This window comes from Neophocaena asiaeorientalis, unplaced genomic scaffold, assembly GCF_003031525.2.
Source record: "Neophocaena asiaeorientalis asiaeorientalis breed wild unplaced genomic scaffold, Neophocaena_asiaeorientalis_V1.1 scaffold59, whole genome shotgun sequence".
In the NCBI taxonomy this organism is placed as follows: Eukaryota; Metazoa; Chordata; class Mammalia; order Artiodactyla; family Phocoenidae; genus Neophocaena; species Neophocaena asiaeorientalis.
The window spans coordinates 16,735,053-16,746,550 of record NW_020174268.1 but is presented as its reverse complement, the minus strand read 5'-3'; the positions used below and the strand labels follow the sequence as shown (position 1 = coordinate 16,746,550).

General features: G+C 39.9%; 1 protein-coding gene across 3 annotated transcripts in view; it reads left to right on the top strand.

The window, feature by feature from the left end:
* The first annotated feature begins 1,964 nt into the window (after positions 1–1,964).
* USPL1 (ubiquitin specific peptidase like 1) overlaps positions 1,965–11,498 on the top strand; it is a 37,306-nt gene continuing 27,772 nt past the window's right edge. For 2 of the 3 annotated variants that reach the window (XM_024755319.1, XM_024755317.1), the window contains exons 1-3: positions 1,965–2,093; positions 8,290–8,455; positions 8,965–9,093. In XM_024755319.1, the coding sequence (XP_024611087.1) occupies positions 8,357–8,455; positions 8,965–9,093 (228 nt within the window). In that variant the 5' untranslated portion in view covers positions 1,965–2,093; positions 8,290–8,356. The remainder of the gene's footprint in view (positions 2,094–8,289; positions 8,456–8,964; positions 9,094–11,498) is intronic. The other variant, XM_024755318.1, reaches the window with a different exon arrangement.

Sequence of the window (11,498 nt, the reverse complement as noted above, 5' to 3'; positions counted from 1 at the left end):
AGGCAATGAGCTTGAATCCTGCTGGATGGTAACTGCACTCTTGGGGACCAATGTTCATAGAAAGAGGCATTCCAAATATATTGGTGAGAAATAAGCAGAAATGTACACAAATTTTCTCACCTTCGGACCATTACTCTAATGTAAACGAAAGGGGAGTTTTCTAGTCAACCTCCCCTTAATCGTATTAACTCTTTTATGCCTTTTTCTACTTTTTACAAGAGAAAAAAGTCTGGAATCAAAACACAGCATACACTAAAATCCATTCTTTTCTTTCCACAACTCAAGCCCCACCTCCATTTTGTTTCTGTTACTATTACAGAATTTCTCCTGGCAAAAAATCAAATTTGCACTAAAAGACTATAAATCAACTTTGCAGACAACAATGACTGATATGATTGGGCATGTTGACTTTCAATCTTAAAATTTTTGCGACATTTTAACTGAATCAATTATTTGTTCAATGTATGACGTTAACATTCAGCAAGTGTTCATTACAAAAAAGTGTATTCCATTCTAAAAATGGAAATACCAAGGGTGAAAAAGAAAACCCTTCTGAATTACCGCTACTATTTCAGGAAGAAACACTTACTACATCCTCGCATTTTCATCATAATTCATTAATATAAAAGAAAATCTAATTAGCTAGATCTGACAACCAATACACCGGCACGTTAGGTATCTAGTACAACCACAAAAAAGGTAAACAAAAACCAACCAGCCTATTTTTCAGTTTTCTGGAGAAAAAACAACAAACTCTCTGTTGGATTCTTGGCCATTTGCATTCAGAAGAACCGAAAACTAAAATTCCTTCTCACTGAAGAGTTTCTTGGTTCACGGGACTTCCTTCCTCTATATCACCCTATCAAAATTATCAGTATTCCAGAATATAATTTGTTTGAGACCACTTAAAAAAAAAGCCACAGTCCAAAATGCCCATGGTGATTATTCTGTAAAAAAATGGTCAAAAACTACACATTGTTAATCCAGGAAACAACTCAATTGAGCGAAGGACATCTGGAATATGCTGCCCCCAAGATACAGAACGCAGACTCAGAAATAGCACGCGCGGTCACGATGTCCCTTAAACCACATGACCTTCCTACGAAAGCAGAGCCTTAAACTTAGAAACTCCATGAGAACTCCCCCCTCCTCTGAAGTTAAAACAAGGCAGGGCAGCTGAAATTAGCGCAGCAGGGACACGTCGGCCACTGCCTAGTAAGAATGGGTCCTGGAGAGCAAAGTCCCTGTGCTTCGGCTACTCCCCTTACCGTTAGAAGATCTGGGAGGGAGGAAAGGAGGAGATACACCCAGAATCCTGGTGGAAAAGCCCCTGGCCTCGCAGATGGGGTTTAGGGAGACAGGGAGGGGCAGCTCCGTGTATGGTGACCCTTTGTGAACACGCTCTGTGGCAGCTCGGCTCTCACCGAAGCTTTAGGAGAGCGGACTATGGGGGCCTCGCGCGGCCCGCCGTCGCGGTGACCACGGCGCTGCAACGAGTCGCCGGCCAAGAGCCTCCATCGCACCCTCCTCAAGTCACTCAGGGGCGCGTCGCCTTCCGACCCGGGCTCGCGCGGCCAGAGCGCAACGAGACGCGTTCCGGTTTCTTTCCTCAGCGTAATCCCTCCGCTGCCGACCGCGCACTAGTTTTAATCACGCCCCACCCCCTGGCCGCCGGCGTCACCTCCGCCACTCGAGCGCTTTCCAGCAGCTTCCAGAAATGTCGCCACCCCAAACCCGCCACTCACATATGGCGGGCTCTGCAGCCACCGGCCCCGCCCCTAGTCGTCGCCGCAGCTGAAACTGCGACTGCGGCAGCCGGGAGGACAGCCACGCCTCTCTGCGGAGGCCTGACGGAAGTGCTCCCGTCCTCGCCTTCCCCACCACGCTTACGTCCTTTCAGGCCCCGCGCGGGGCAGGAAGGGGAACTCTTTAGCCGCGGACTCAAACCGGAAGCTGCTTTTCTAGCGGAGGGGCCGGTGGGGGAGGAGCAGGTTGAGGGGAACGTGGGCTAAACGTTGCACTCTGGTGTGGAGCTCAAGCTGGAACAGGAGTTTGGAGCGATCCGGCGCGAAGAAGGGGAGAACCCGCGGCAGGTAAGGGAGAAGACGGAGTAGTTTCCTTCAGCTCCTGAAATAGGGAAGGGGGACAGAGCTGGGGTGATCTATGGGATAGTTGCTCGCTGAAAGGAGGGGCTAGGCTGGCAGGGGGAAAGGATGGGAGTAGGTTCAGGTGGGAAGGCTTGGTGGTTAAGGTATTGGAATGGAGTCACAGATTCATTCGTTTCAACTCAGAGAGGTAAATGCAGAAGAGAAACCAGAGTCTCCCCCGCCCCCGCTTTCCCAAGGAGCGTGGAGATGGGGAGAATTAATGAAACCCTGCTCATCCTAGGTTTCCAGGGTTGGGTTTTGCAAGTGACGTGTCTTAGTCTGTGGTTCTGGACGGCTGGGTTGGGTACCAGACAGGGCTGGGCACCGAAAGCCGACCCCATTCCTCGGTTTCAAGTCTGTTGTGGCCTTACCTTTGACATTTCTCGTGCTGAGCCCACTTGGTCTTGGAGGGAAAGCTCAAACGGGTATAAGGCCTTCTTCGAACAGCTGGTTCTCTGGGTTTCCCCATTTTGCACATAGGGCTGTGAATTAAGCTTAATTGCTTCTTTCGCTATCCCCAGAGCCAACTTGACACTTTGGTTGTGCTGTACCTGGGTCCCTACTGGGTTAGTAATTGACATTCGGGCTTTTGGAGCATCAGTAGATCACAGAAGTAATGAAAAGGGGGGGGCATCATGAAGAAGATGCGGAAGTTGAAGTGAAGTAGAGGAGGGTAAGGCTGGAAAACCAGTGGTCTCACAGTGCAGTGAGCTTTAGGTCATACTGAGCTGTTTGGGCTTTCCTATAATCACACTGGAGTCAGTAGAGGATTTTAAGTTGAGTAGTGTCAGACTCAGACTTGTGTTATAGAAGCATCACTTTGGCATGATAGAGTGGGAATGGGATAGAAAGAGAGGTGGGGATTTGAGATGCTTCCAAAGAACTGTCTGTAGGATTTGATGACTTTCACTAAGTAAAGAAGAGGGAAGTGAAAGAGTAGAGAACCACTCAAAATTTTCATTTTCTTTTTTGTGCGCGTCGTGTGACATGCGGTATCTTAGTTCCCCAGTTCCCCGAACATGGATGGAACCCGTGCCCCCTGCATTGGGAGGACGGAGTCTTAACCATTGGACCACCAGGGAAGTCCCGAGAACCACTCAGATTTTCTAGTTTGTGTGTTTGTACGGATGGAGATGCCAAAATCTAGGTGAGATACAAACAAGAGGAGCAGAAATAGGTAATTTTGAAGGGAGGACAATGAAGGCGGTCATTTAGAAACAAGTTAAGTTGTAGGAATCAGCCCAGGGTTTTGTACATAGGACCAAGTAAATTGTATTTGGAAGACCTGAGTAGCCTACCTTTGATATTTTTTTAAGTGAATTTTCTTTTGGATGTTCAACCACCAACCTGCCTGTTTTTCCCATTGAATTGTTGGGTGATAGGATCAGGAGAGCAGATTTGAAGGCTCCTCATGTTTTACTTATGAGAGAGAGAGAGAGAGAGAACCAGCTGGAAAAGTTTTCTTAATCCCTCAGGTGGATGGAAATTTTCATCAAAATACATAGGTTACCAACTTCTCTTTTGAGAATACTGCATAATGATCCAAGCTATGCTGCCTATTTTCTGCATAAAGTATAAAATAGCACCAAATAGTGGTTACAATTTACTATGCGTCAGGTGCTAAGCATTTTACATGTCTTATCACATTTAATTCTTAGAAGAAACTAACTTCACAAATAAATTTCTGAACCTAAAGCTCATGCTTTTATCCACTCTGGAACCAGAAGTTTGATACTTTACTATATAGTTCCCTTTAGTAAGTAGATTATAAAAGAACCAGCCAAAGTTAACAAATTAGTATTGTCTGTGAGGAGCTTAAAAAGAAAAAGTTATCACCACACTTGTTTTTACCCTTTTGGCAGTGGTTTTCAATGGAGTGATTTCCCCCCCTCCCCCTGGGAGGGGAGAGGAGGGAGGGACATTTGGCAATGTCTAGAGACATGGTCACAGCTGAGGGGTGGGTGCTGTTGGCATCTAGCACATAGCGGTCATTGGTGCTGCTAAACATCCTCTTAACACACAGGGCAGCCCTCACAACAAAAGAATTATCTGGTGCAAAATGTCGATAATCCTGTGGTTGAGAAACCCTGCTTTTGGATATTTCTTTAGGAATAGCATATTGACATCCACTGATACTTTTTTTTTAATATTTGAATTTTATTTTATTTATTTTATATACAGCAGCTTCTTGTTATCTATTTTATACGTTTTAGTATATACATGTCAATCCCAATCTCCCAGTTCAACCCACCACCTCCACCCCCCCACTACTTTCCCCCCTTGGTGTCCATACGTTTGTTCTCTACGTCTGTGTCTCTATTTATACCCTGCAAACCAGTTCATCTGTACCATTTTTCTAGGTTCGACATATATGTGTTAATATACTATATTTGTTTTTCTCTTTCTGGCTTCACCATGTATGACAGTCTCTAGGTCCATCCGTGTCTCTACAAATGACCCAATTTCGTTTCTTTTGATGGCTGAGTAATATTCCATTGTATATATGTACCACATCTTCTTTATCCATTCATCTGTCGATGGGCATTTAGGTTGCTTCCATGACCTGGCTATTGTAAATAGTGCTGCAGTGAACATTGGGGTGCATGACTCTTTCTGAATTATGGTTTTCTCAGGGTATATGCCCAGTAGTGGGATTGCTGGGTCATATGGTAATTCTATTTGTAGTTTTTTAAGGAACCTCCATACTGTTCTCCATAGTGGCTGTACCAATTCCCATTTCCACCAGCAGTGCAAGAGTGTTCCCTTTTCTCCACACCCTCTCCAGCATTTACTGTTTGTAGATTTTTTGATGATGGCCATTCTGACCAGTGTGAGGTGATGCCTCATTGTAGTTTTGATTTATACTTCTCTAATGATTAATGATGTTGAGTATTCTTTCATGTGTTTGTTGTGTGGACATCCTTGTCTTATTCCTGATTTTAGAGGAAATGCTTTCAGTTTTTCACCATTGAGAATGATGTTTGCTGTGGGTTTGTCATATATGGCTTTTACTATGTTGAGGTAGGTTCCCTCTCTGCCTACTTTCTGGAGAGTTTTTATCATAAATGGGTGTTGAATTTCGTCAAAAGATTTGCTGCATCTATTGAGATAAACATATGGTTTTTATTCTTCAATATGTTAATCTGGTGTATCACATTGATTGATTTGCATATATTGAAGAATCCTTGCATCCCTGGGATAAATCTTGTTTATTGGAGATTTTTCTGTTTCTTGAGTTAGGCTTGTATTGCTATAAACTTCCCTCTTAGAACTGCTTTTGCTGCATCCCATAGGTTTTGGATCATAGTGTTTCATTGTAATTTGTCTCTAGGTATTTTCTGATTTCCTCTTTGATTTCTTCAGTGATCCCTTGGTTATTTAGTAATGTATTGTTTAGCCTCTATGTGTTTGTGTTTTTTACGATTTTTTCCCTGTAATTGATTTCTAATCTCATAGCGTTGTGGTCGGAAAAGATGCTTGATACGATTTCAGTTCTGTTAAATTTACTGAGGCTTGATTTGTGACCCAAGATGTGATCTGTCCTGGAGAATGTTCCGTGTGCACTTGAGAAGAAAGTGTAATCTGCTGCCTTTGGATGGAATATCCTATAAATATCAATTAAATCTATCTGGTCTACTGTGTCATTTAAAGCTTGTGTTTTCTTATTAATTTTCTGTCTGGATGATCTGTCCATTAGTGTGAGGTGTTAAAGGTCCCCACTATTATTATGTTACTGTCGATTTCCTCTTTTATAGCTGTTAGCAGTTGCCTTATGTGTTGAGGTGCTCCTATGTTGGGTGCATAAACATTTGTAATTGTTATATCTTCTTTTTGGATTGATCCCTTGATCATTATGTAGTGTCCTTCCTTGTCTCTTGTAACATTCTTTATTTCAAAGTCTATTTTATCTGATACAAGTATTGCTACTCCAGCTTTCTTTCGATTTCCATTTGCATGGAATAGCTTTTTCCATCCCCTCACATTCAGTCTATATGTGTCCCTCGGTCTGAAGTGGGTCTCTTGTAGACAGCATATATATGGGTCTTGTTTTTGTATCCATTCAGTAAGCCTGTGTCATTTGGTTGGAGCATTTAATCCATTCACATTTAAGGTAATTATCAATATGTATGTTCCTATTACCATTTTCTTAATTTTTGTGGGTTTTTTTTTGTAGGTCCTTTTCTTCTCTTGCCTTTCCTACTTAGAGACGTTCCTTTAGCATTTGTTGTAGAGTTGGTTTGGTGGTGCTGAATTCTCTTAGCTTTTGCTTGTCTGTAAAGCTTTTGATTTCTCTGTCGAATCTGAATGAGATCCTTGCTGGGTAGAGTAATCTTGGTTGTAGTTTCTTCCCTTTCTTCACTTTAAATATATCGTGCCACTTCCTTCTGGCTTGTAGAATTTCTGCTGAGAAATCAGCTGTTAACCTTATGGGAGTTCCCTTGTATGTTATTTGTCGTTTTTTCCCTTGTTGGTTTTGATAATTTTTTTGTGTCTTTAATTTTTGCGAATTTGATTACGATGTGTCTCGGCGTGTTTCTCCTTGGGTTTAACCTGCCTAGGACTCTCTGCGCTTCCTGGACTTGGGTGGCTATTTCCTTTACCATGTTAGGGAAGTTTTTGAGTATAATCTCTTCTTGGGTCCTTTTTCTCTCTCTCTCATCTCCTTCTGGGACCCTTATAATGCAAATGTTGTTGTGTTTAATGTTGTCCCAGAGGTCTCTTAGGCTGTCTTCATTTCTTTTCATTCTTTTTTCTTTATTCTGTTCCGCAGCAGTGAATTTCACCATTCTGTCTCCCAGGTCACTTATCCATTCTTCTGCCTCAGTTATTCTGTTATTGATTCCTTCCTAGTGTATTTTTCATTTCAGTTATTGTATTGTTCATCTCTGTTTGTTGGTTCTTTTTTCTTCTAGGTAGTTTGTTCTTTAATTCTTCTAGGTCTTTGCTAAACATTTCTTGCACCTTCTCAATCTTTGCCTCCATTCTTTTTCCAAGGTCCTGGATCATCTTCGCTATCATTATTCGAATTCTTTTTCTGGAAGTTTGCCTCTCTCCACTTCATTTAGTTGTTTTTCTGGGGTTTTGTCTTGTTCCATCATCTGGTACAAAGTCCTCTCCCTTTTCGTTTTGTCTGTCTTTCTGTGGCTTTCCTTTCACAGTCTGCAGAATTGTAGTTCTTCTCGCTTCTGCTGTCTGCCCTCTGGTGGATGAGGCTCTCCTCCACTGATACTTTTCTAAAAAGCATTTTTATTTTTGAAATTATTCCTTGCCTTGAAAGGTGTGTAAAGTTTATACAGCAGGAAACAATAGCATAACTAGTTTTTAAAGTGAATCTGTGAGCCCCAGTTTCCTAGAAAGTGGTTGTCATAGAATCATGGATTCTTAGATTTGGGAAAGACTTTTGCTTGAAAGTGTTTTACAACATCCCTGTGAAGTGGTGATTCACTCTGCTTAAATTTCTCCTTTATCTTGTTTTCCTTGTATTTTAAATCCATATCTGAACCACTGTTAACAATTACTTTTCCCTTACACTGAGCTCCAGTTTCATAATTTCAACTTTACTAAATGTGATTCTACTCCATGGGTCTACACTCAAAACATTGTACAATTGACAGTGTTTATATTTTTGTTCCGTTACAGATTATTTACTTTAATGTAAAATAGTATTTTGTTCGCAGCTTTTATTTAAAAAGTAGCACTGTTCTCAGTTGGTGACGTATTCTTGGCAGTTGAAAGCAATAGGAATGTATGGGGTTCTTTTGTCCTTGTTAAGTAATGGCACAATGGATCTGTGTTTTATTTAAATGTTTTCTTGGTATAATGCTTACATATTTGTTTCAAGTTGTGTGTAGACTAAAAACTTAGGTTTTCAAGCTCTTGTCAATATATTTAAGTAATAGCTATCTCTATTACAAGTTTTGATAAATTTGTTTACAAATGAGTCTACTGTGAAGACTGGTCCTATTGCCAGTTTTTGCCCTCTCTCCACAAATTTGCTAGATCTTTAAATAAATTTAGGTATTTTGTTTTCACGTCAAGATTACAATTTCAGAATATGTTTAACATAAGATATATAGTTCTCAAAATATACTTAATATGCATACATCTTATAAAAATTGTCTATTAACTTTTTTTTTTCCAGGGTTCATTGAAAAATCCTTAGTGATATTGACATGTTTCAAGTGACATAAATTAGCCAATGACTCGGAATGATGGATTCCCCGAAGATTGGAAATGGTTTGCCAGTGATTGGACCAGGGACTGATATAGGGATATCTTCACTCCATATGGTGGGGTATTTGGGAAAAGTTAGTGAACTTATTTTTTGCCTCAGTGCAAAGTTGGTTTTTTTCTCTCCTATTTTTAAGACTTAAATTTGGTTTTAATTTTACCAGTTAATTTAAACAAAATTGTATCTTCCACGGAAATCTTACAGTAATGGCGAAAGATTGTTCTCTGTTTACCTCTCTATGTTTTATTGATATGTAAAAGTAGAAATAAAACATAGACCGTATAGTTTACTATTTGAAAATGTTGAACGTATTTTCAGTGACATTACTTTTTTTCTTGCAGATAAAACTGATGCTATTTTTAACACTTAATTTAATATTTAAAACTAGAATATATTCTTTTTGGAACAATAGCTGTATTAAAGCCTATATGCATTTATTTTATTTGCTGTCTTTAAGATATCTTGCCAGGACACTTCTAGGTAAAAAGTGTACATTTTTTTTCTGGTTACTTTTCCATTTAACTTTTTGTAATTTTATACAATCTAGGAATGTCTATATTTTAATTTACTTTTTTTCTCTTTTAGAATTATGATTCATCTAAAGTACCGTCAGATGGGTATTGCCCTGCTTGTAGGACGAAGGGAAAATTAAAAGCCTTAAAGACTTACCGAATTAGTTTTCAAGAATCTGTCTTTTTGTGTGAGGATCTGCAGGTAAAGTATTAATCTTAGATGGTATTGAAGTTTTCGCCTTTTGCTTTTCTCTTCAGTGTTTAAATTTGTACTCATTTTGTAGTTTTTAGATTGTATGTTTTTAGTATGTAGTTAGTCTCTAGATCTGTCTGGTATATAATTTTAAATATTTTATTTTGCCACTTGATTTCCTGAGTTATTACATGAAAATGTTTGTTTTTATTGTCACTAGACTTGTGAGAAGAGAGAATGTATTTCAAGATTTTTTTTTAAACCTTGTGGGGCTCCTTTTAGCTGTTGTTATTCTCATGTGTTGTTTATTAACTTTGGGACTTATTGAAAAGGTTATTAGTCTCTAAATATTATGTACTTAAGGCTCTAAATATCTTAGAATTATAGTAATTTGTACCCACTGGCACAACTTTTTACACAGGAGCTCGTTAAATTCCATAATACTCTATATTTTACTGTCCTTGATAACTTATGAAACTGTCATATACATACTTAATTCTCAAAACTTTGCAAGGTAGGTATTCCCATGTTATGAATAAGAAAACAGATGCAGAGGGTTTAGGAATACAACATCTTCATAAAGCAGCAAAGCAGTGATTGGAATACAGTCTTCTAATGTCAGATATGTATTATTCCAGGTAAACTAGCAGTTCATCAGAATCACTTGGAAAGCTTTTAAAAAATTTCTGGGTCTCACCTAGATCCTTATTCAATAGAGTTGGCACAGAATTCTATAGTTTTATAACTTTTATAAACTGTCTGATGATCAGCCAGTTTTGGAAAATACTAGACTATATTATACTGTTGGTGGTAGATACTTTTGTTGGGTAACACTTGAAGAAAATTTCAGGTATTCTTACAAATAGAGATAAATTATTTTTTTGCATTTATGCAATAAATATTTATTTGTGTGTCACCATGTTGGCACTGTTTCAGATGCTAGGATACAGTGAATAAAACAAAAATTTCTTGCTCTCAACAAGGCTATGTTCTAGATTGGGAAAGAAAATAAAAAAGGAAAGCATACTTTTTTGTGTGAGGTAATGAAAAGTGCTGTAGAGAAAAATAAAGCCACAGGGACTGGAGTATCAGAGAGTGGGTAATTTGCAATTTTAAATAAAGTATAGGAGGAAACTTAATTGAGAAAGTGACATTTGAGCCAAGATCTGAAAGATGAAAAGGAACAAGTCCTGTGGATACCTGAGGAGTGAGCCTTCCAGGTGGGGAGAGTAGCAGATACAAGGTCCTGAGAGAGCGGAGGCTGCCTGTCCATGTTTGTGCTACTGCAGGGAAACCAGCAGAGCTGGATCGGAGTGAGTGAAGCAGAATAAGGGAAGATAGGATGGATCCAGTAAAGCCTTGTAGGCCGTTTGCTGGCTTTTACTATGAAATAAAGAACCATGGTAGGGATTTTGACAGAGGAGTGACATGATCTGGTTTTCATGTTGAAAAAAATGTGATGGGCAAGATCTGAAGCAGGGAAATGGTTGGAAGGCAGTTGTAGTATTCCAGGGAGAGCAAGTAGTGGCCAGGTTGATGAGGCATGGTTGGATTCTATATGTATTTTGATAGTTAAAAGGATATGCTGAAAGAGTGGGGTACATGGTAGGAAAGGGAGGAATCAAGGATGATCCCCAGATACTTGGCTTGAATAATTGGAAGAATGGAGCTGCCGGTTGCTGAACTGAGAAAGACTTTGGGAAGAGGAAGATCTGGGGGAAAGATGAGATCAGGAGCAATCAAGCTTGAGGCGTCTATCTAATAACTGGGTATATGGAGTAAACAGTTGGATCTATGTGTCTGGTGTTAGGTGGAGAGTCTAAGATTGGATATATACATTTGGGAGTCATCAGCAAACTTACATGAACTTACATGGTTCAGTAAGTAATTGAACCATGAGGCTGGGTGAGTTTGCCAAGAGTGTGGATAAAGAGCTGCAAAACTGAGCCCTGGAACACTCCAGCATTAAAAAGTTTGGGAGGTGAAGTGGAACCAGCAAAGAAGTGAGAGACATGGAGAGTGAGGTAGGCGTAATCTCAGGAAGCAAAGTATATTGTCCTGGATGTCAAGTGAAAAATATTTAATGAAGGAAGGAATGATTTACTGTCAATTCCAGTGAGAACTCAAGGTGGCTGAGGACTCAACTCACCATTGACTGGAGTGTCATGGGGGTCATTGCAGGCCTTGAATTAGAGTGGTTTTGGTAAAGTAGTAGTGGTAAAAGCCTGATTGGAGTGAGTGATGGAAAATGGGAGAGGAAGAATTGAGAAATATAGACGTGAGGTAGTACCTGGAGGGAAAAGTTTTACTTCTGTTTGTTTTTAAGTTGGGAAAAATAGCAGCATGTTTGTACACTGGTTATATCCAGTAGCGAGGGAAAAATAGGAGAAAGTGTCACAGAATTGCTGGAGGGA